The sequence below is a fragment of the Lemur catta genome, chromosome 5 (assembly GCF_020740605.2).
Source record: "Lemur catta isolate mLemCat1 chromosome 5, mLemCat1.pri, whole genome shotgun sequence".
NCBI lineage: Eukaryota > Metazoa > Chordata > Mammalia > Primates > Lemuridae > Lemur > Lemur catta.
In genome coordinates, this window is record NC_059132.1 from 25247262 (window position 1) to 25272592 (window position 25331).

Here is a 25331-nt window from a genome sequence, read left to right on the forward strand (position 1 = left end):
GTAGAGAAGAAGAGACATTCAGAAAGAAAAAGAGGTTCACTCATCAAATAGCTATTTAATGAGCATCTACTATATGCCAGGCACCCATCTAGGCACTGGAGTAGAGCAGGGAACAAAACAGAAAAACAAATAAATAAGCGAATTCTGTCCTAAAGAGCTATATTCTAGTAAGAGAAGACAGAAAACAAATTCTCTTTATCAGAATGTGATACATGCAATGGAGAAAAAATAACAAAGGGAAGGAGGGTGGGAAGGGCTCAGAGGAGCTGCCCTCTAAGGAGGAAATCAGAGAAGAAATCATCAAGAAGTGACTTTTAGAAAAAGAATTTGAAAGAGGAGAAGGAGAAAGACACAGGGTAACTGAACAGCCAGTGCAAAGGCCCTGAGGCTTGTTCAATGGATGGGAAGGAAGCTGGGTTGCTGAAGTAGGGTGAGCGCAGGGAAGAAAACAGAGACAGAGGGGGGCCAGGGCCACCTTGTAGGCCTTTGGGAGGGGTTGGACTTGGACACTGAGTGAGCTGGGGAGACATGGGAAGTTCCAGGGCAGGAAAACATGGTCTGAATTATATTTTAAAGCTGTGGTCCCCAACCCCTGGGCCATGGACCAGAACTGGTCTATGGCCTGTCAGCAACCAGGCCGCACAGCGGGAGCTGAGCAGCAGGCCCGCGATGCTTCATCTGTATGTACAGTCACTCCCCATTGCTCAGCATCACCACCTGTCAGATCAGTGGTGACTTCAGATTCTACATTATGATGAGTTGTATAATTATTTCATTATATATTACAAGGTAACAATAATAGAAATAAAGTGCACAATAAATGCAATGTGCTTGAATCATCCCCAAACCATCCCCCCACCCACCCAGGTCCGTGGAAAAATTGTCTTCCATGACACTGGTCCCTGGTGCCAAAAAGGTTGGGGACCACAGTTTTAAAGGGTCACAGTGGCTGCTGTGGTGAGAACAGACTGTAGGGGACAAAGACAGAAGTGGGAGAACGGTTAAGAGCTACTGTGTCTAAAGGTGGAGTTACTGTACGACCCAGCAATTCCATCCCAGGTATCTGCCCAAGAGAGATGAAAACACACATCCACACAAAACATGTACACGAATGTTCATGTTGTGTTCATAACAGCCCCAAAGTAAAAACATCCCAAATGTCCATCAACTGTTGAATGAATAAAATAAAATGCGGTGTATCCGTAGAATGGGACAGTATATAGTCATTAAAAGGAATGAAGTTCTGACATGTGCTACAACATGGATAACACTTAAAAACATCATGCTAATGAAAAAAAGCCAGACACAAAAGGCCACATGTTGTATGATTCTATTTATATGAAATGTCCAGAATATGCAACTCCATGGAGATAGAAAGTAGTGGCTACCTAGGGCTGGGGTTGGGGAGGAAATTGGGGTATTATGGGGTGATGGCTAAAGGGTTGGGGATTTCTTTTTTGGGGTGATGATGTTCTAAAATGGATTGCAGTGATGGATACGCAACTCTGTGACTATATTAAAAACCATTTAATTGTCCACTTTCAATGGGTGAATTGTATGGTATGTGAATTATATCTCAATAAAACCATTATCAAAAATTTTAAACAGCAGTTGAACAACAGAAAGAGGCTACTGCAGTAGCAGAGAGGAAGAAAGAGAGAGGAGGAGGAGGAGGAGGAAGAGGAGGAAGAGGGGGCGAGGACGGGGGAGAAATGACAGCCCAGATGTGAGCTCTGCTCTGCTCCACAGGCCTGAGGCGCCCGACAGCCGTCGCTGCTGTCCTTCCAGGACCAGACCAGGCCTCTTTCTCCTTCCAGAGAGCCAAAGGCCAGTGAAACTCTCTGCGATAATGCAAATGTCCCATATCCACCCTCTTCAGTAGGACAGCCACTTATCACACGTGGCCACTCACTTGAAATGTGCCTCGTGCTACTGAAGAACTGAAATTATTTGGTTTCACTTTCACTAATGTAAATAGCCACATGTGGCTAACGGCTATGGCACCTGATGGCAGGGCTCTAAATTATTCCAGATCCTCCCTTCTATAAATGCCTCCTGTCAGGTGGCCCTCACGTTAGCACTTAATCGATTTCTGGATGGTTCGTCTCTCGTCTCCTGTCTTCCCAAAGAGATTCCACGCTCCCGGAAGACAGGTCCCTGAAGCTAATAACAGCAGCTGCCATTTGTGGAACTGCTCTGATCGGTTCTTGACAAACAGACCTCATCTGTGCTCACCACAACCCTGTGAAGCAGGCATCGTTTCCAAGGTGAGAAATCTGAAGGTGTCAGGGACGTTAAATAATTAATTCACAGGATGCACAGTTAGAAAGTGGCAGAGCTGGGTTAGACCTGGGCTTCTCTGCCCCGGAAGCAGCACTCCCCATCCAAGGCTGCACTTGGCCTTGGCACCTTCCCCCAGACATTCCCGTCTCCTACCCCCAGGGCGCCAGGGCTTCCTTCTGTTTCTTAAACAGGTCAAGCTCCTTCCAGCCTCAGCACTTTGCCTCTGCAGTACTCTCTGCCTGGAACCTTTTTCTCCCTGGCTGTCATGGGCCAGCCTCTCTCTCATTATTCTCAGCTCAAATGCCAACCCGAGAGGCCATCTCTAAAGCGGCAGATACTCTATAACCCAGAATTATTAAAAATTTTATTTTGCTCACAGCACATATTATGCCCTGAACCCCTAACATTATTGTGTATTGTTTATCGTCTGTCTCTCTCCCTACCCAAAACACACTCACGGACTCATTGGGACGTGTAAATTCCGTGAGGGGGGTAGGGCTTGTCTGTCTTGCTCACCCAGGCATGTGTAGGGAATACTCAAAACATATTTGCTGAATGAATAACTCGGCACTAAACTCCAGAAGACAGAGAGCATGTACATCTGCCCCTCCCCCTCACCTGAAAGTACATGAACTTCATAAGCTTGGTGACCTCCGGCTCCAGCACCTCCACCGTCTTCTCGTAGATCTCCACTCGGTTGGGCTGTTCGTTGCATTTCACCTGTGGGAGGAGGTGGTAGGTGGGGTTCATACAGCCAGTTTGCCCAGGCAGTCCTGGTGCTCACCTGTCATCTTATTAATAGGGCCCTTTTACACTCTCGTTTTGAATGATAACTGACATGGTCACCCTAGTGAGCAGAGGCTGGGATCGCCCTTGTCCCACCAGTCTGTCAGGGGGCAGAAATACTCCACAGAGACTGGCTGCAGAAAACAAACCAGCTGGTCCCGAGAACAGAACCCTCCTCCCTTTCTCTCTGTTCCGTGGCCTGTCTGGGAGCCGTACACACATCCACACTGATCTGCAAGCTCTCTGTCCTTCAGCCTTTTCCCTGACCCTGCTCCAGAGGCACCTGGCCAGATTCTAAACACAGAGAAATGTTCTGTCCATTGGACAAGGCTCCCCTAGCCGTACACAGGCCACTGTTGGCCAATGTACGATGTGTCCATCAAGAAACCCATTGCCCTGGCCCAGTGGTTTGCAGCCAGTGCGCACATCAGAGTCACACGGCAGACGTTCTCACAAGACACATGCAAAGACTGCCATTAGGTAGGCCAAATCCAAAGAGTGAAGGTAAGCACAAGGACATTCTTTTTTTTTTTAATTTTTATTTTTGAGACAGAGTCTCACTTTGTTGCCCGGGCTAGAGTGAATGCTGTGGCATCAGCCTAGCTCACAGCAACCTCACACTCCTGGGCTTAAGCGATCCTACTGCCTCAGCCTCCCGAGTAGCTGGGACTACAGGCATGTGCCACCATGCCCGGCTAATTTTTTCTATATATATTTTTAGTTGTCCAGATAATTTATTTCTATTTTTAGTAGAGACGGGGTCTCACTCAGGCTGACCTCGAGTGATCCACCCGCCTCGGCCTCCCAGAGTGCTAGGATTACAGGCGTGAGCCACCGCGCCCGGCCTCACAAGGACATTCTTCACGCTATGGTTTAGAAATTCTTAAAATGGTAGCAACATGCTAAATATCCATTAGTTGATTAAATGGACAAACTATGATACAATCATACGATATCATTATGAGCTGCTAAAAGAAATGAGACAGATCTATGTGACCTGACATGAAAAGAAGCTACCGTAACCTGACGAGTGAAAAAAAGTTATAGAATAGTAAGTGTAATTTGTTCCCATTTTTGTTAAGCAAAACAAAACTGTGTGTGTGTGTTCACATATAATATAGGCATAGAAAATCTGAAAGCTTGCAAACCAAACTGTCAATAGTACTTACTGCTAGGGACTACAATTAGGAGGAAGGGGGAAAGAATAGCTTTTGTTCACTTCACATACCTGTGGCTTGTTGATTTTGTTATAATGGGACCCACTAATTATATGATGACAATGGTAATAAAAATATCTGTGTTAACATGGAAAAAGTCAGTAATTAAGTTTTAAGTGAAGGCCGGGCATGGCAGCTCATGCCTGTAATCCTAGTACTCGGGGAGACAGAGGCATGAGGATTGCTTGAGTTCAGGAGTTTGAGACCAGCCTGAGCGAGAGTGAGACCCCGCCTCTACTAAAAATAGAAAAATTAGCCAGGCATTGTGGTGTGTGCCTGTAACTCTCAACTACTTGGGAGGCTGAGGCAGGAGGATCGCTTAAGCTGAGGAGTTGGAGGTTGCAGTGAACTACAATGGCACCACTGCATACTACCCAGGACAACAGAGTGAGACTCTGTCTCAAAAAAAAAAAAAAAGGAAAGAAAAAAGAAGTGGAAAAAATTGGTAGAACAATATAAATAAACAACACACTTTTATAAATAACAATAATTTACAAAATAATGTTCATGCCAGGGAAAAGATCCAGAAGAATATGTACACAAGCATTTATAGTGATTACCCTAGGGTGGGACGTGGGTTTGGGTCCTGGGGGTGAGGAAGTGGGGATATCTTGCTTTTTACTTCATATCCTTCTGGTTTGGGTATCGTACAGCTGGTATATACTGGTTTTGAAATAAAATATTAATATATTGAACAAGTGTTTTTTTAAGCACCTGGGCATGGGTCCTTGTCAGTGTTATAGGAAGCTCTCTGAATGTCTTCAGTGTCCTCCCTTGGATAAGAGGCCCTGTTTCACACCCTGCTGCCTGGAAAAGCTCAGCTCTCTGGTTTGGGAGTGGGGGAGGGGATAGTAACGCCCCTGGAGAGGCAAGAGAGACACACAGCAAGTCTCACCTGGGGAATGGCCCGGGAACAGCTGCGCCAGGTGTACAGCATGACCGCATACTCGTGTCCTTCCTCCAGCATCTCATTCTGAAATAGTAAAACATCCTCAGCAGGGAGAAACTACGCTGGTGCCACTAGGCTTCTCAACAGCCCCAAAGACCCTCACTACTCAGTGTGATCTGGGGACCAGCTGCATGGACATCGTGGGGGTGTGGGGGGAGGAGGCCTTATTAGAAATGTAGAATCTCAGGCCCCTCCCTGAGCCTATGGAATAAAGATCTGCATTTCAACAAAATTCCCAGATGACTCACATGCACGGTAAGTTCGAGAAGAACTCAACTAAATCATCCTCATCAGACACCCAAGGACTCTACAACCAGGCCACATTTTTCAAACTGATGGATGCCCACTGTGGAAAGAATGAGGCTTATCTATATTTTCCCACAGCAAATGGCGTCCCAGATATAATGTTAGCAAGAAAATAAACAAGTAGCAAAACAGTATATACAGTAGACAGGTTAAAAAACAACAACAAAAAACTAGGAATAATTATGCACATGTATTATGTATTGAAAAAAATTTTGGGGCAACATACACCAAGCTTTTATTTTGTGACTCTTTACGTTCTATAGACGCTAATGTTCACATTTGTATGAAAGCCCATGTTACTATTTCATGAGCAGGAAAATGATTAATATCAATTTTTTGAAAAATAATAAGTAGAGCAGATGGCAAAACCAACGTGAAACGTACAGTGATGACTCATCGCGGCGAGTAAGTGCTACCGTGGAAACAGCCCTTAGCTCAGGGTCCGAATATCTGGGCTCAAATCCCAGATTCATTATTAGCCCTTTAGCCTATAGTAAGTCGCTTATCCTAAAATTCTCCATTTAGTTATCTGTTAAATGATGATGATAATAATAATCTCACAGAATTTTATGAGAATTAAAAGGATTACATACACACCCCCATACTCTCTAGGTAATCTGCAAAGTGAGTTAGGAAAACAGTTTGGCAGTGCCACAAAATGTTAACCATTGAGTTACCATTTGACCCACCAAATCCATTCCTAGATGTATACCTACGAGAACGGTATACTTTAAATGGTTTTGCATTAAAGACAGTAAACCTTGAAAAATACAATAAAAAAATAAATATTACAGGGCCATCGCCCTTTGTAAATGCTTGCATCTATATAGAAATGAACCCTTATTGATTTACTTTTAAATCCACATAGCTATTTCATAATATCTTATTAGTATAGGATCGGATTTAATTTACTCACAACAGTTCTGTTTGCCTTAGCAAATGTCACTGACGAGTCATTCTTTCAATTCTTAATTTAGAGAATTTGTTAAATCAGGAACAAGCTCTTGTCCTTAAGACCAGAGAGAACCAACATCAAGCATGTGGGTCTCCTGCAGCCTCAGAACATGTGACAAAAGGGGGAAGTAACAGGAATGTAAGCAACATGTGTTTACTGTTAGTACCAAACTCAATGCCCACCAGTAGGTGTAACTCCAACTCATTCACTCGAAGAATGTTTTAGAAGCATTTTTGGGTCCCAGGCTCTGCTGTGTGCTGGGAACAGGGCAGTGAACAAGCAGGACGTGGACTCTGCCCTGCAGAGGGCTTGGCTGGCCGTCAGCCAGACGTGCAGTGCAATTATGCCTGGAATGTAGAGGTCAGGCTGGTATAGTGCAAAGAGCCCCGAGCCGGGCCTTGGGAGACTTGAATTCTGGTCCTGGCTCTCCTTGGGCCCATCTTTTAACTTGTAAATGTCATGGTTTCCTTATCTGGAGGTAAAGATTTTGGCCTAAATCACTGGTCTCCACCCTGGCTGCACATTGGTGTCCCCTGGGAAACTGGGAAAACTGTGAAACTGTGATGCCCAGGCCATACCCCAGACTAACTAAATATTTATCCCTGGGGGTGGGGGTCCGGGGACTGGTTATTTTTTAATGAGCCCCAAGGGATTCCCTTTGCAGCCCAGGTTGATAGTTGCAGGACTAAGGATCTCTAAGGTCCTTTACATTTTTAATGTTCTGTAAGTCCATGACTTAAACTCAGTGTGAGTCTGGTTCAAGTTTCAGGGCTGTAGTGACAGATTGTCTCTCTCAGCACCCACTCACCCTCCATCTCACCCCCAGCAAAGAACCCTTGAGTCTTCCATGTACTTAGTCAATTGTGTGGTTTATGCACTTTTTCCTCCTCTTTTCTCTGGCTGTCCTGACCTTGGAGAGAGTCACCTTGCCCAAGTGTGGGCAGGAGAAAATACAAGAAGAGGAGCGCCTAGTGAAGCCACCTGTTGCTAATGAGCTACTCTAGAGAGATCGGGCAAGGCGCTAGGTGGAAACTGTTGACTGACGTGAGATTTTGGTGTTACCCAAGAATGTGAACAGTACACCCTACTCATGACTCATGTCTAAACCTGATCAACAGTATCCCTGTGTAGGCAGAACAGTGACCCCCAAAGTTGTCTGCATCCTAATCCCCAGTACCCCAATATAACCTCACGTGGAGAAGGGGACTTTGCAGATGTGATTAAGAGCCTCGAGATGGGGAGGTTATCTTGGATCATCCTGCTGAATTCAATGGAGTCACAAGGGTTCTTATACGAGAAAGAGCCAGGCAGGAGAGGCAGGAAGGGCATGTGAAGGTGGAAGCAGAGGGCAGGTGATGTGACTGCTGGCTGGCTGGAGGCCACAAGCGAAGCCTCTAGAAGCTGGAAAAAGCAAGGAAACAGATTCTCCTCTTGGGCTTCCAGAAAGGAACGCAGCCCTGCTGGCACCTTGATTTTATTTAACAAAATGAGACCTATGTTGGACTTACGACCTAAAGAAATGTAAGCAAATCAATTTTGTGTTGTTTTAAGTCATTCAGTTTGTGACAGTCTGTATCTGTTAGAGCAGCAATGGAATTGACTACTGTCACCCTCCAGACCAGCCTCTCCTTCCGACTTCCCTGTTGGTGTCCCTGACCTGGCACGTCTGGGAGAACTCAGTGAGCATGGTCACAGCTGACTGCTGAGCCAGGGGGAGCTCACCTCCAGGGCCTCTCACCCCCACATCCTCGCAGGCACCCCCAGGGCCGTCCCCTTCATTCAGACTTCAAGGCCTCGCCTGTAGACAATTTAATCTGGACTGACTTATTGGCCCCATTCACTCCTACTTACAACTCATTCTATAAATACTAACAAATAAAACTTGTCCCCTAAGCAGGGTTCTGTTTGCATCTCTCCTAGGGATGAAGATTTTCCATTGTTTTGATTTTTTTATTAACCAAATTAGAGGCTTCTGTTATGGGCTGAATTGTGTAGCCCCCCCAAATTCCCATGTTGAAGCTCTAACCTTCAGGATGTCACTGCATTTGGAGACAGGGTCTGTAAAGAGGTAACTAAGTTAAAATGAGGTCATTAGAATGGGCCCTCGTCCAATCTGACTGGTGTCCTTTCAAAGAGAGGAAAAATCTGGACACACAGAGAGACACCAGGGATGTGCGCCCAGAGAAAAGAACAGGTGAGGACACAGTGGGAAGCAGCCACCTGCGAGCCAAGGACAGAGGCCTCAGGAGAAACTATTATACATTTACGGATACCTTGATCTTGGACTTCTAACCTCCAGAACTGTGAGACGATAAATGTCTGTTGTTTGCCACCCCGTCTGTGGCACTTTGTGATGGTAGCTCAAGCAAACTAACATAACCCCTATGCACTGACCCTTCTCTAACTGTCCATTAATACTACAAACCATTTCCCTATATGTACCTTACAGTCCAAGCCCAGTCAGTCCCTGGAAATTCTTGCCTCTGTGCCTTTGCTCGTGCTGGTTCTTCCACCTGCTACACCCCCTACCCCCATTCTCAGCTCTGACTCATAAAATTCTATTAATAACTGTGTGAGACGGAAGAGTACACTGGGAAGAGATCAGGACTAAGGGTCCGTCCCAGATTTCAGGGCCGATCCCGTGACTTACTAGTTGTGGAATCATGAGCAACTTGCTTATGAACTTCTCTAGACCTCAGTTTTCTCATCCCTAAAATGGGTACAATGATCCCTTTGTAAGTCACAGGGCTGTTATGAGGCTCCAATAACACCATGTATGAGAATACCTTACGTACATTTTAAAGTGTGATACGATACAAGGTCTGTCCGGGAAGTATCCAGCCACGTACTGTAAAAAATGGAGACATTTATTGAAGAAGATATAAGAAACCCTGGACATAGGACAATGACGTCTCAGTCCTCTTAAACTAGGCACCTTGAGACCTTTGTTGATTGCATCGTTCCACCCTCTCAGGTGTTCTGCTTGTTGCAGACCTTCCAGAACGTGGATCACTTTCAAGAGATTCTCGACTACCTTTGAAGCATTTGTGTCACACTTTCATTTGAGCTGCACTCCTTGCATCGTCCCGAAAAGCCTTCTGAATCATCCGAATAGTTTCCGTGGAGGAATGTTCAAGCTTAACGTAAAATCTGATGCAGATTCATTGCTCTGCTTGCTCAGTCATTTTTGAACGCGACGGCCACACAGTGCACACGCTCACTCAATGGCGTCTAGCGCCCCACTGACTAGTACCGTGAAGTTGTCATTGTCCTCGCATTCGCATCCCAGTCCATTCTGCTTGGCTGCATTGATGTCGCGTAAACCATTCTCATTATATTATTAACAACAATGGCTGGACACTTTCCAGACAGACCCTGTACATCTGTAAGGTATAATTACCCTCCTACAAGGTTCCACTCAAAAGCCACTTCCTTCATCAAGTTTTCTCTGACCCTCTGAAGGCCCTTTCACAAACATAGACCTTTGAACTTTTACCATGATGTTTATCCTTAACTTTGTGCATTTTTATTTGTCTGAAAAGCATAGTCTACAGCACAAGTTTTGTTGTCAGACAGACCTGGGTCTAGATCTGTCACCTGTCAGCACCAGGACCCTGAGTAACTTACTGAACTTTTCTGGGATCCAGTTTTCCCCATCTGCAAAATGGATGTTATAATAGAACCTGCCTCACAGGCTTGATGTGAGCAGTAAATGAAACAATGCTTCTAAAATATCCACACAGAAAAAGTGTTCAATAAATGGTAAGCTTGTCAATTTCCAACTTGACCCACTGAGAATCAGAACTGGCCCGTATTTGACTTTTAAGAGGTCATCAGGTCATGAGGGCTCTGCCCCCATGAATGGACTAATGCTGTTATCACGGGAGTGGGTTCTTTATAAAGGACGAGTTTGGAAGCCATCTCACCCACGTGATTCCTTCTGCGACGTTGCAACACAGCAAGAAGGCCCTCGCCAGATAACGGCCCCCCCTCAATTTTGAACTTTCCAGCCAGCATAGTCATGAGCCAGTAAGTTTCTCTTCATTATAAATTACCCAGTCTGTGGTATTCGGTTATAGCGGCACAAAATGAACTAAGACACGTAGTTAGAAAGGTTTACTGAGCCACAGGCAGAGCCTATGAACAAGGAATTCGAAATTCTTCAAACTTTAGCATTGCCTGAGAATAAAATCAATGAAATCCCAAGAGGGAAGTGGATGATCCCCGCACAGATGGGTCAGATCCTAAGAAAGAAAATAATGACTGGCCCCATTAGCAAATGATACAGGCCATCAGCTTCCTCAAGTCAATAACTGTGTTACTCTAAAGCCAAAGCCAGGGTCCCTTTTTTTTGAGGAACCTTTCGCTTTGCTCAAGAGACAAAATTTCACACACTCAGAAATCTATAAAGTATTAAGACAAAGAAGGATCTAATCACACGTTAACTCAAAAAGCTATAGGAGTTCAGGGAAGTGAGTAGTGGGGAATCAAGTTGGGCCCTAATAGTGAGTAGGTTTTGCAAAGGTGGAAGATAAAGGCGAACAGGATGTCCCTGAGCACTGAGAGAGGGGAATGGGGCAGAATCTAAGAATAGGGATAGACAGATGGGTCTGACTGAAGCAGGGGGGTCTTGGAGCGGCTGAGCACAGGCCCCTGGAATGAGACGTGGCCCACGGCCCCTCCCACCCCAGCAGGCAGCATGTCTGCACATGTGCATCACAGAGACTTACCATGCTAGAGTGTACTGTGGCCTGCTCAATGTACCTTGCAATGCCCGTGACAAATGCATTCCTGTCCTCGAAGTTCGTGTCAAAGTTAGCCTGTGGAATTAGAGGACAGGAACATTTGGTTATTGGAAAACAGGTCCACAGGTGGCTGAGTATCCAAGGAACACACTGCTACCAACAAACACCACAAGCTCTCTGTGGAAACCTATCGCTGTATTACCTCTCCTCTTGCCCCTTCCCCCCCCAAATCCCACTCTTAATCACACTGGGCAGGAGCAGACTGGTGGCAGGGCCTGCGTCTGCTTCCTGTCAGGAATCAGGTTCACTCAGCTGAACTTTGGGAGTAAATCCTTAAACTCCACAGGCCCAAATACCTGCTAAAAGTCAAGATGTGCATCACTGTGTATCACTAGTTCCAGACCCACTTATCCAAGGGTGTAGATACATATATACAAGAATAATGACTGCAGCACTTTTTGTGACTAAAATAAAACTGTAAACAACCCAATGTCCATCAACAGCAAAAGGCTAAATAAATAATAGTATATCCATCAACAGACTTATTAGCACTATGACGTGGTTAAACGTAATGTGGTAGTATTGTGGTATTGTCACGGAAAATTACCCATAACAAATTTTAATGTAAAAAGCTAACTCTGGCTGGACGCCATGGCTCACACCTGCAATCTCAGCACCATGGGAGGCCGAGGCGGGCGGATCGTTTGAGCTCAGGAGTTCGAGACCAGCCTGAGCAAGAGCGAGACCCTGTCTCTACTAAAAATAGAAAGAAATGATTTGGACAGCTAAAAATACATATAGAAAAAATTAGCCAGGCACGGTGACTCATGCCTGTAGCCCCAGCTACTCAGGAGGCTGAGGCAGGAGGATCGCTTGAGCCCAGGAGTTTGAGGTTGCTGTGAGCTAGGCTGACGCCACGGCACTCACTCTAGCCCGGGCAACAGAGTGAGACTCTGTCTCAAAAATAAATAAATAAATAAATAAAAAGCCAACTCATACAGCCATATATATACATATATATGGATTTATCTTTTGGTAAAAACACATATATGTATATTTGGTAAAAAGATATTAATATATACATAGCCATAGTTATAGGGAAACTTCTGTTATACTTTTTAGTATTGCCTGTACTAAAAAGATAATTACATGATTAAAAATTTAATTTTGGTTAGAAGATGTGAAAACCAAGCTTATGAGTTGAACCTTCAAGTATGTGCTTAATAAATCTAACCACTTAATGAAATTAAAAATATATTATGCATTTATATTTACTCTCCTTTAGCAGTCCAAGAACTTTCAAAAAGTCAAATACAGCTAAAAATTTCAAATTAACGTATCCTTTTTTAATGTGGCATCTGGCCTGGCACAACCAGACAAGGGACTATTTGCAAGGTTGACTCCAGCTGCATGGACACCCCCCACCCCCCACGCCCGGATGGATCATGGTTTTGAACAATCTGATAGTGGTTTATCACAAGCTCTACTCTCTTAGGCAAAAGCAAACAACTGTGACCAGCTTCCTTGAGCCATTAGCTGCTATGGGGAGTTGTCGAGCCCTTTTCACATACATGAAGGAAAAGTAATTACCCAGGCAGGCTCTAGGGGTTTTTAAATTGCAATATTTAATTCATGAGGTCAGAGCTGCCAAAACGTTGGTTGGTACAGCAGCCAGAACAGCCAGGAAGGTATCTGGGGTTAGAGCAGATCAACAAGACTTCCCTGGGGGAGGGAAACAGTCCTGGTGCACACTCACTAGCTAATCTATTCCTAACTCTCGGCTCCACGAGCGCACAAGGGGACTCTATCAGCTCATGACCCTTCACCTTCTAGATGCAGACTCTCCTCTTCCCTCTGCCTCAGGGCAAACCTTCTTAGGGGATCCCCAGGGTTCCTGGCCCCCCTGGAGCTATCTGCTACTTGTTACCTGGTACATGATGGAGGAGGGCGGAGGCTCGATGCATGGCTGCTGGTCAGGGAGGGGCAGCTCTTCGAGCAGGTCCACGTTGGACAGGGCATCTTCCAGGGTGACGTGCGTGGTCATGGCTGCAGTTTCTGTATTCTGCACCGTGGGAAAGGAAGAGAAGGACCATGGAGAATTTCAGGGGCCTCCAAACATTTCTCCCAACCTCACCATGTTCAGGTTCCTTTTGGAGAATAAAATAGGTTAAGAAACATTGAGAACACTTCCCCCGCCACTTCTTGACAAGGTGCACTCTACCTGTGCCTTTTATATTTGAGGATCTTTTTTCAGCTAACAAAGGTCGTTCGTGTCTATGATCTTGGCTGACCCTCCCCATAACCCTCTGTGGTCACCACGGAGGGTGGCACTCCATCCACATCACTGAAGGAAAAACAAGGCTCAGAGAAGTGCCCACACGACCAACGGAAAGGGCCTCAAGGAATGCTGGGAGCTAGGACACGGGTCACGGTGAGCCCCCTCACCTTTTGTTCATGAGAAGGATATTTATGAGTTCCATTCTGAAATTATTGCAGAACACAACTATCCGTGGTCGTGACAGCTATGATAATTGACAGGAAACCACAGCCTAGGATTTTAGGCTAATTGAGTTGGGACTAAAAGAACTGAAGTCCTGCAAACCAACCTTGCTTGCAAAGATGGAAGAGCCATCATCTTCTTTGGCCTGGGTCTGTTTTGTAAGCCAAACAAGTCAACCCTAAATGGACATTTTTGTGTCTTAGACACTGGCAGAGCGCACTGCTTCGATGGTAACTTTGACGGTGAAGCTGATGAGGATCTGAACAGCGCAGTTGCCCAACTCCAGCTAATTGCAATTTTAAGAACTCAGCATCCAGCAAACAGAGTGCTTATTTTTTCCCCTCAAACATACATGAAACACTGATTGAAAACTAATTATGATTTAGGCTATCAATCAGGTTCCCATAAGTTTCCTCCAAAAATGACAGCCTAGAAGTCACATTCATTGATAACAATGCAATGAAATTAGAAATCAATAATGCAAATGATAGCAAAAAAAAGTCGCATCCCTTTGAAAATTTATAAAACACATTTAAGGTTATTCATAGCTAAAGAGGAATTCAAATAGAAATGATATAATATTTAGGACTGAAAGGTAGAGAACACTAATAAATGTCTCAAATGCATTTAGTAGAAAATAAGAAAAGTGGAACTAAATGAACTTAATGTTCCATTCAGAAATCTTGAGAATGAAAATCAACCCAGAGAAATGAGAGTAGAAGGATTGATAATTACAGAAGCAGAAATAATGCAGGAAAAAAAAAACCCAAAGGCAAGCAAAATAAAACACAAACAGTAGAGGTGAACAAAAAAACCTAAAAACTGAGTTTTATAAAAAGATTAATGATAATAAAGCCAACCCTTAAATACACACGAATAAGGACACAAAGAGAAGGGCCACCGTACTTGGTCCAAGAACCCCTCCCTCCCCAGCTCCAATCCCAGGGAGGTGTGAAACGGCATGAGGGCTGGAATTTCTCCTGTGAACGTCAGTGAGTTTGCCTTGCTGTTTAGGAAACATGGATGTCAGGGAGGAAAAGGACCATGGACATGAGACTTTGGTCCAGGGGCTGCAAAGGGCTGAAACAGCTGCAGAGGTCAGGAGGTCACGCTGTCCCTACACTAACATCTCCTTTGGACCCAAGGTTGGGAGGGCAGATCAGGGCTGAGCTTCCACGGCTGAGCAGCTAACTAGATTCCCAGTTCACCGAGTTGTCAAACACACCTTCCCGTCACGTCATGTTCTAGGGCAACAGCGAAGGCCACATTCAATGAGGGCACATGGAGCTCGGAAGTAATGTCCCCCTTTGTCCTCTGCAGAAGCCTGGCCTTCCAGGGTGGTTTCAGGTCCCCTCCACACCTAAGCAGCGTGGCATTAAGTTCTACAGCAAAACCACTTGCCAATCCATAAAAAAAAGACTGTCTTCTTCCTTACATTAAGTCCATTTTATAGGAGGAGTTAATTGTTTTTACTGGGCATAATGGTCTACAACCTCCAAAGCCTTAAGAATTCTCTTCATTAGCTCAAACAATAATGACGAAATTATTGTTTCTTTAGCCCTTGCTCTGTGTCAGACACTGTGCAGAGCACTTGACTATTTTAATCTTGCATCTACCCTGCAAAGGTTGGTACTATGATTATTCCCATTTTATAGATGAGCAAACAGAGGCTCAGATATTATGTGCCTCCTGATAGAAAAAACACACCATCTCCTCTGAAGGCTGCTGGGCTCAAAACAAAGCACCTGAATCTAATCAGGCCTTTGATGCCAACGCAAAGGAAATACAGAAGGCAGAAGAACATGATATAAAACACCCCAATGACACAATCAGTAAAATATAATCTACGACAAACTCTGCTGGACAAATGACTCAGTGTCTTCAACAAATATATGACAAGGAAAAAAAAAAATGGAGGGAGAAGCTGTAGATTTTAAAGAGACCTAACACACACTATCACGTGTTCTATTTTGAACAAACCACCATGAAAATAAAATTATAACATTTATTGGAAAATTAATACTGATTGGATATTTGATAGTATTAAGAAAATAGTGGGGGTATTTTTTTAGGTGTGATGATATCAAGGTTACGTTTTTAAGAGAGTCCTTATCTTCTAGAAGTATTTACCAAAATATGGATAACACAGTGTAGGAGTTTGCTTCTAAATAATATTAGATGGGAGAGGAGTGAATAATAGATGAAAGAAAATCAGCCATGAGTTAATAATTGTTGATGGTGTGTGATGAATACATAGGGATTTACTGTATCTTTTTCCGAATTTTATATATGTTTAAAATTTTCCATAAAACCCCCTGGAGATCAGTTTATATGCTCCCAGCTCTTATCCAACTTCTCTTCTTTTTCCTATAACTGGGTTTCTTCTGGGCTTCTCAAACTTAAAAATACTCATTTGCCAAAATAACCCTTAAGGTTTTCCCCTTTAACACAATAGTACCCCTTCACTTCCCTTGAAGAGAATTAATAAGTGAACAACCTACAAAGTCAATACATTAAGAGACTTTGTTTACATTAATGCAATCTTTCTTTTCTTCTTGCAAATACAGCTTCTCTAATGGATTTCTGTGAGCGTTTGTAGATCATTCACTGCCTAAGGGAGAAGGAAATCAGAGATTTTTAGTTCAAGTGCTAGAAGTCTCTGCCAAATCCACCGTCAATCAGAAGGAAAACATGTTCTGGAAATGTGAACGGAGGTATACATGAAAATAAGTACGTACTTCTTTTCTGCCTGAGTTGCTGCCTGTTATGCAATCTTCCAGATGAAAATAATTCAGTCTATGAACATGTGACCATTTTTTTTTCATTTTGGAAGAGAAATTAAGAAAATATTTTAAAGTTAACAGTGTTCTGGGAGAATCATTTACCAAACACAGCTGCAACTTGTCAGTGTGGGGCATTAATGGCAGATTTAAATTCTGCGTCTTTATAACAAACTCAAAGTCAGTGGCCTGGCTTCACTGACAGCAGTAATAACATTGGGCTCACGGGCAATTTGCTGCGTAGAAAGGCTTTAGGGGCTGGCAGGCTGTGCTGACTTGGCAGACCCCAAGCAAGAGGGCAATCGGCTCCACAAATGCAGGACTGGTGCCAGCAGAACCTGGTTTTGGGAATGTGGGTTCTGACACCCACACCCTGAACCCTGCTATTCCGTAAGCAGAAGATTCACATGGTCATTTTCTGTTTGTTTGACTTTCTGGAAAGAAAATGAAAAAGTAAGATATTTTTACTGAAGTAGAATACTAGGCTAGTACAGGGGGTAAACTTGTGTTTGGGTTCAAATCTGTTATCTGTCACTTACCACTTATATAACCACCGCATGTTACTTAACCACTCTGAACTCATCTTTAAACAGGTGATAATTTATAATAGCGCCTGTCCTCAGTGATTTCTTCTGAGGATTACATAACTTTACAATATGTGGAATACATAACACAGTAGCCAACAAAGAATAAGCATTCAGGAAATGTTAGTGTCAAAAGGCAACATTACAAAAACATGTAGATCTAATTGGCTTTTATTGTCGATTGATGAATTGGGCAGCTGCTATTCCACAAAATAGAATGAAGGCTCCCATTGGGCGATAGCAAGAAAGTGGGTTTGGTAAGGTGGGAGCAAGGAAATAAAACAACAGGGGAAAAATGCTAATTGGTTAACATCTGCTTTTTGTAAGGATTAAAGCAGAGGGGACTTCCTTATTCTGCCGACTCAGGTAGACTTGAATCTTATTTTCAGAAAGAACTATCCTGTTTGGGAATCTATCTGCTTCCTTAAAGTTTCAATTTGATTATGAGGCATTTAGTATGAGTGGCTCCATTTTGGTTTGGTCTGGTCTGTTGGGGCCTAGTGCAGGAGCTCAGCCCAATGGCCTCTCCTATAATTTTGTTTAACATCAGCTAGTCCATAGCCTGTTTTTAATAGCATGGATGAATTAAACATTGCAACAATTCTCCTACAAAAAAGGGACAGCATTATTATTATTATAGGATATTATTGCACTAATATCCCAATTCTATAGATCTTTCACATTGATTTTCTCAATCATAGCTATCCGGCAAATTTGAGCATGCACTTGCTATTTTTGCTGTTGTTCTGAGAAGGACACTGTGTTACAGAGAAGTAAATGCTTTCATTCAAGGTCACATGGTCAGCTAGTGGCAGAGGTAGCGCAGAAACGGGATAGCTCGACTCCCAGTTCTGTGCCATTTCTTTCAGACCACACCTGTTTTTCTACCTTTTGAAAGGTGCCAAGCACTTTTTTTTTCTAGTTTGACTGCCTTTTCCTTCCTCAAGAAGAACAAGACTCCACCAAGCTAGAAAGATTCGGTAACTATCACCTTTGGGTTTCATGAACAAGAGGCCAAGAACTATTTTCCCCTGTGTGTACAGCTTTGTAGCTAGAGGCTATATACACATATGTACACACATACAATATCCACACACACATACATATACATGTATATTTATATAGACAAAGAAAATATTATGTAAATAGATATATAAATATAAAAATAAAAGGGAGGCTTAGATTGTTCCTATTAAAAAAATTTCAGCCATGTGTGGCGTAATGACATTTTGGTTAACAACAGACTGCATGTGGTCCCATAAGAGTATAATACCATATTACCACTGTGTTACAACTGCCTACAGTATTCAGCACAGAAACATTGTATACAGGTTTGCTGCCCAGGAGCAATATGCTATACCAGATAGCCTGGGTGTGTAGAGGCTATACCATCTAGGCTTGTGTGAGCACACCCTACGACGTTCTCTATGAGAAATCGCCTAAAGACGCATTTCTTAGCACATCTCCCTGTCATTAAGTGAGGCATGACAGTATTTAGGGTGGCATCTGACTAAGCAAGGAAAAATCCAAAGAAGGAATCTGGATCATAGCCTGCTGTTCCATCATGGGTGTGAGCCGGCTGTGTTTGGAGATTGTGTGGGAAGTGAAGTTTGCTGTGACCCAGTGTGACTCCACAGGTCACAGGGTCTCCCGTGGAGCCGACCGCCCTTCACTCATTGAAGCCAGCTTCTTCACAGGTGTGGGAGCCAAGCAGGAACATGACTGTTTGTGTTTATCTTAAAAGAATTCCAGAGAGTGCACCAAAATGGGCCATGCAGCTTGTACTGAACAGGCTGGGAGTGAAAAGTTTTATAGGAATGATCCACTTATCCAACAGTCAGACCCTGTAGCTTCAAACCCCACCTTAGCCACTTGAAGCCACTTTTAAGGTATTACCTGTACCAGTCTGTAAAATAAAGCCACAGGTTAGGAGCCGCCTAGATGCTGAGAGCGGCAGGCCTAACAGTGGAGAGAGACAGAGCTATATGAGATGGAGAGAAGAGCCATATAGGTCCAGGAATCAGGGTCCCCGAGTGTAGAAGCAAGAGCTCTACATAGCTCAATAGCCCGTAGAAATATCACCGACATCATGGTACAGAACAGAACCCCAACACAAACACTTCATATGCCTCCAAAATGATCCTAGAGCTGGAAGAGACCTAAGAAAATGATGAACTCTTTAAGAATTCTTTCTGATGCCAAGCCCTACCTGAATCCACTTTCTGTTGGTCCTCACTGAACATATGGTGTTCCTTCTTTCGTAGCATCTATAATACTTTATCACGCGATTTATCGTGTTTTCTCTGCTGCCCTATACTATAAGCTCCTTGAGGGCAAGCACTGTGCCTGACTCACACCCAGTTTCTATGCTGAGCATGCATTTATAACTCAGTAAAGATCTGTTCAATGAGTGGATGACCAGGGAGCCCAAGACATCAAGAAAGGTACACTAGGTCCAAGATGGTAGGTTTGTAAAAAAGTGAAGGGAGAGAAGAAACATAAATGCCAAAAAACCATTTATATTTTATAAAGAACTCCATCAAAATGGCTGCCACATTTAATGTCTGAGTACTTAAAGTTACATGCTTTAATATTTTATAAATGGGGAACTAAGAAATAAAGTCTCTTTCCTAATATTGCATGTGCTATTTTCATCCATCCTTCAAGGTCTTTCCTCTCTACGACACGTGTACCTCTTTTCCGATGTTTTCTGCCTCAGTACCCAAGTACTGCTACTTCTCCTCCCATGCCAGGGCAGACATTGCTAATTGATAATGACTCTATGTCACACTGAGTCCACAGCCAGCCTCGCAATCCTTCTCATGAAATACTGAGCTCCAGGCAGACACTAGCGATCAATCTGGGTTTGCTCCTGAAATAAAACATATATGCCCTCCCTAGAGTAGACCCAGGGAGCTCTCAAGGTCAGGGACAATTTTCTTATGCATCACTGAAAACCTCAATGCCCTTGGCACAGTGCCATAAACACATTAGGCACTGGGGAAGTAGCAAATGAAAGAATGCATGAATATACCTGAATCTCCTGACAACGTAGGAGAAATCAGATGACCTGAAGTTGGCCATGTCTTCATTTCTAGTTTTCCCGCTCCTTCTCCTTCACTATTAATAACATAGATAATTTAAATCAGAATGGAGGCCGGGCGCCCCTGGTGGCTCACGCCTGTAATCCTAGCACTCTGGGAAGCCGAGGCAGGAGGATTGCTCGAGGTCAGGAGTTCGAGACCAGCCTGAGCAAGAGCGAGACCTCATCTCTACTAAAAATAGAAAGAAATTATATGGACAACTAAAAAAATATATAGAAAAAATTAGCCGGGCATGGTGGCACATGCCTGCAATCCCAGCTACTCGGGAGGCTGAGGCAGTAGGATTGCTTGAGCCCAGGAGTTTGAGGTTGCTGTGAGCTAGGCTGATGCCACGGCACTCTAGCCTGGGCAACAGAGTGAGACTCTGTCTCAAAAAACAAACAAAAAAAAACCTAAAAACAAACAAACAAACAAAAACTTAAATCAGAATGGAATATACAGTCTATCTGTAAACTTCCAGTATAATTATTTACTTAATAATTTTTTCTAAGGAAACTCTTTTTTTGCCACTTTATCAACATACTTTAGAAGGAAGCTTTATGTCACAATCACAAACAGAAAGCCAGTATCACTTGCCATAAACAGAGGGGAATCATAAAAAATAAAAGTAATGAAAACAAGCACAGGTCTGAGTACATCTGAAAATTCTCTCATGCCCACCACTGATAAGCATACGAGAGGCGTTTTAATGTAGTGGTGAACTGGATGGATTGGGTTAGAATCTTGACTCTGCTAATACCTGGCTGTGTGATCATGAGTACGTTACATAATCTACCTGAGTGAGCATCACTTTCCTTATCTTTGATATGAGGTATAAAAATAGTTCCTATCACATAGGCTTTGAAAACCAAACGAGTTAATCCATGTAAATGGTTTAATAGGTCGAAAGTACTTAATAAAAGTTAGTGTCCTGGCAAAACTGTATCCAGCAACATGTAAAAAGGCTTATACACCACGACCAAGTGAGATTTATCCCTGGAATATAAGACTGGCTTAACATTAACATCACAAAATTAATAAGCCATATCAATAGAAGAAAGGACAGAAACCACACGATCATCTCAATACACACAGAAAATGCATTTGACAAAATCTCACACCCGTTCATGATAAGGACACTTAAAAAACTAGAAATAGAGAACATCCTCAACCTGATAAAGAGTGGCTGCAAAAAACCCTTGCTAACTCAGACTAAATGGTGAAAGACTGAATGCTTTCCTCCTCAGATCAGGAACAGGACAAAGTCTGCTCTCGCCATTGCCATTCAACATTGTACTGGAGATTCTAGCCAAGGTAATTAGGCAAGAAAATTAAATAAAAGCAATGAGATCAGAAAGGAAGAAGTAAAACTATTTCTATTTGGGGATGACATAATCTTACATGTAGAAAATCCTTCAAAAATTCCACCAAAAAACTATTAAAATTCTGAACAAGTTCAGCAAGTTTGCAGGATACAATATCAATGTACAAAAACCAGTTGTATCTCTATACACTAGCAATGCACAATCTGAAAAGGAAATTAGGGAAACAATTCTATTTATAATAGCATCAAAAAGAATACAATACTTTAGGAACAAATTTAACAAAATAAGTACAAAACATATACTACATAAACTATAAAACAATTGTTTAAAAAAATTAAAGAAGACCTAAATAAATGAAAAGATATCCCATGTTTATAGACTGGAAGACATACTATTAAGGTGGCAATGCTCCCCAAATTGATCTACAGATTTAACACAATCTCTACCAAAATCTCAGCTGGCTTCTTGCAGAAATTGAGAAGTTGATTCTAAAATTCATATGGAAATTCAAGGTACCCACCTAGGACAGCCAAATAAATCTTGAGGGGGGGAGAAAAAAACAAAATTGGAGGATTCACACTTTCTGATTTCAACACTTACTACAAAGTTACAGTAATCAAAACAGTATGGTGCTGGCATGAAGGCAGACAATAAACAACAATAGATCAATGAAACAGAACTTAGAATCTAGAAATAAACCCTCACATTTATGGTCAATTGATTATTTACAAGAGTACCAAGAAAATTCAATGGAGAAAGAATACTTTTTTCAACAAACAGTGCTGGGACAACTGGACAGCCTCATGCAAAAGAACAAAGTTGAACCCTTACCTCATACCATATAACACATTAACTCAAAATGGATCAAAGATTTTTGTAAGAACTAAAACTATAAAACTCCTAGAAGAAAACACAGGAGTCAATCTTTGTGACCTCTTTAATTATGTAATAACACCAAAAATACCAACAAAATAAAAAACAAACCAGATATCATCAAAATTAAAAACTTTCATGCTTCAAAGGACACCATTAAGAAAGTGAAAGACAATCTACAAAATGGAAGAAAACATTTTCATATCAAATCATATATATATGCTAAGTATGTGGAATAAAGAATTCTTAAAACTCAATAATAAAAAGACAAATTACCCAATTTTAAAAATAGGCAAAGGATCTGAAGAGACTTTTCTCCAAAGAAGATACACAGATAGCCAATAAGCACATGAAAAGATTAGTAATTTTAGTCATCAGGGAAAAACTACATGATACCACTTTACACCCTTTAGGATGGCTATAATAAAAAGGACTGACAATCACAAGCATTGGCGAAGATGTGGAGAAATTAGAAATACCATTGCTAGTGGGAATGCAAAATGGTGCAGCAATGTTGGAAAAAAGACTGGCAGTCCCTCAAATTTTTAAGCATAGAGTTACCATATGACCCAGCAACTCTATTTCTAGGTATAACCCAAAGAGAAATGGGCACACAAAAACTTGTACATGGATGTTCATAGCAGCATTATTTGTAATAGTCAAAAAGTGGAATAACTCAAATGTCCATCAACTGATCAATAAAATGTGGTATATTCACACACTGGACTATTACTCAGCCATAAAAAGGAATGAAGTACTGATACTTGCTACAACATAGAAAACCTTGAAAATATTATACTAAGTGAAAGAAACTGGTTCCCATATTGTAATATTCCATTTACACAACATGTCCAGAATAGGCAACTCTATGGAGATATAAAGTAGATCAGTGGCTGCCTAGGGCTGGTGGGGGTTGGAGGAAACAGGTGGTACCGCGAAAGGGCATGAGGTTTCTTTCTGGGGTGCTCTAAAACCAACTGTGATTACGGTTGCACATCTCTGCAAACATACTAAAAATCACTAACTGTATGTTTAAAATAGAATTGTATAGTACGTGAACTGTATCTCAATAAAGCTATTGTCAGAAAATGTTAGTATTTTTATAACTTCTGGGAAATTTGGGGTATAACATAAGCAGGAGGGGTACAAAGAGAGGTGGAGGTGGAGGAGGAGCTGGGGGAGTTTGGGGATTATGATGCCTCCCCTACAAACAGAGGCTGTGGAGAGCAAAAATCAACAGGGGACAGTGGAGAGAAACAGAGAGCCACAGATACACTGACGCTGCCCCACTGAGTGGCCCTGTAAACTGCAGGGGTGAAACGAACCACCCTGTGGCGGGGCCCAAACTAGCCTGCTTGGTCCCTCCCATGCCTGTTTTCGTTTTGCTGCCATCTGTCAGGTCCTGGGACTGCCCCACCCTGCAGAAAAGTCTTCTTTGATGATAAAACACTTTGAGGTGGGTGGGGTTATGGGCTTTGAGGTTTAGAATGAGAACAAGAAGGGAGTCTAGGCTCTGCTCCCATTGACGAGGAAATCGAAGCCTGGAGAAGAGAAGGGACTTGTGCATGGTCACTTGGCTGGTTAGGGACAGAGCTGGGGCTAGCAATGCAATTTCCTGAGAAGACAAGGGAACACAGTACAATAACTGCTAAGACAGAGCTTGAAAGAAAAAGACAAATATTAGAAAGAAAGAAAGAAAGAGCTCTAATTCTGCAACAAGACGAAAAGCCATACAAGAAAGGAAATACAATCACAGGACATGACTTGGCCCTCCTGTGATCATCATTTACACATCTTAATAATGCAGATGCTTTAAAAAGGATTCAGGATAAAACAGAGCTCTTCCTAAATCGGGAGATGGGGGCAGGGGAGTGAGGCGGATGGTGTAAGAAATCGTCATCCATCACAGCAGGAAGTAAACAGACAATGTGCAGAATAGATGAATCGAGAAACAGCAGTGCAAGCATATCGCTTAGCGACCTGAAGGCAGCTACTGGAAGAAACGGCGAGTTGAAAGAGGCAGCCTCTAGGGAAGGTGGGCACTGGGTGGTGGTTTTTTTATTGAGTCTTTCAATGCTACTTGCTTTTTTAAAAAGCGTGTGCATGTATTGCTTTGATCAAAGTTTAATAATTTACCTCAAAAGACAACAACCCCAGGCCTTCTCTCTAGCAGCTCAGACAGCTGGCTGGTACACGGCACTGACTGGCAAGGCAGTCTTTACTGTTTAAGTCCCTTACTGCCTGTCTTCTGGGACCAGAGGCCCTGTCACCTGCAGCTTCTCTCCACCCAGGGGACCTGAGGTCAGAGCAGAGAAGTCCAAGTCAGCCTCAACTTGAGCCTCCAGAGAAGGCCTACCCTCCTGGTTGTTTATGGAGAGGCAGAGAAAAAGATCTTGGTGGGGCTCAGGGCCTGGCCACTTCATTTGCCGTTTTACTCAGGTGCTTCCTGTGTTGTCAGGGTTGAGAGGCCTTTCCGGTGAAACCAACCAGACACTAGCAGCTCAGGGGTAGGCCCTCATCCTCGCAGGACGGAAGGCCCTGCCACCCAAGGTGGCCTGCTGATTCGCTCCTGTTGGGGCCCTGACAGGCCATCACATGAGGGACAGCAAAGTGACTTGTAACCCCGAGAGAGGAGCTGCCCCTCAGAGGCACCTGCTAAAACTCAGAAAGGGAAGCCACCGCACCTGCTATGGAGACACAGAGCGAGACTTCTGGTTTGGCCATCAGATCGGAACATGCAGGCCTCTGCTTCATCAGTGTGAAACTGCAATTTGAACATGGCTCAGTCTGAAGACTGAGACCCCTAAATCACATTTTCACTCACTTTAAAGGGGTAAATTTCTCTTTCTGTCAAATAGGGAGGTTGGCCTGGCAATGGTTCTCTCTCAACTGTGATGGCAAAACCTTCATTGTGAAGTTTGTCGTAGGTACTTTCTGGTAATAAC

The 25331-nt window shown here is 43.1% G+C and overlaps 1 protein-coding gene across 2 annotated transcripts in view; it reads right to left on the reverse strand.

Moving 5' to 3' along the window:
• The window catches only part of CYFIP2 (cytoplasmic FMR1 interacting protein 2), a 116407-nt gene that overhangs the window by 85285 nt on the left and 5791 nt on the right, over positions 1-25331 (reverse strand). Inside the window, exons 2-6 of one of the 2 annotated variants that reach the window (XM_045551279.1) lie at positions 13848-13919; positions 13169-13303; positions 11227-11316; positions 5182-5259; positions 2902-3003 (exon numbers count right to left, since the gene is read on the reverse strand). In XM_045551279.1, the coding sequence (XP_045407235.1) occupies positions 2902-3003; positions 5182-5259; positions 11227-11316; positions 13169-13285 (387 nt within the window). In that variant the 5' untranslated portion in view covers positions 13286-13303; positions 13848-13919. The remainder of the gene's footprint in view (positions 1-2901; positions 3004-5181; positions 5260-11226; positions 11317-13168; positions 13304-13847; positions 13920-25331) is intronic. The other variant, XM_045551278.1, reaches the window with a different exon arrangement.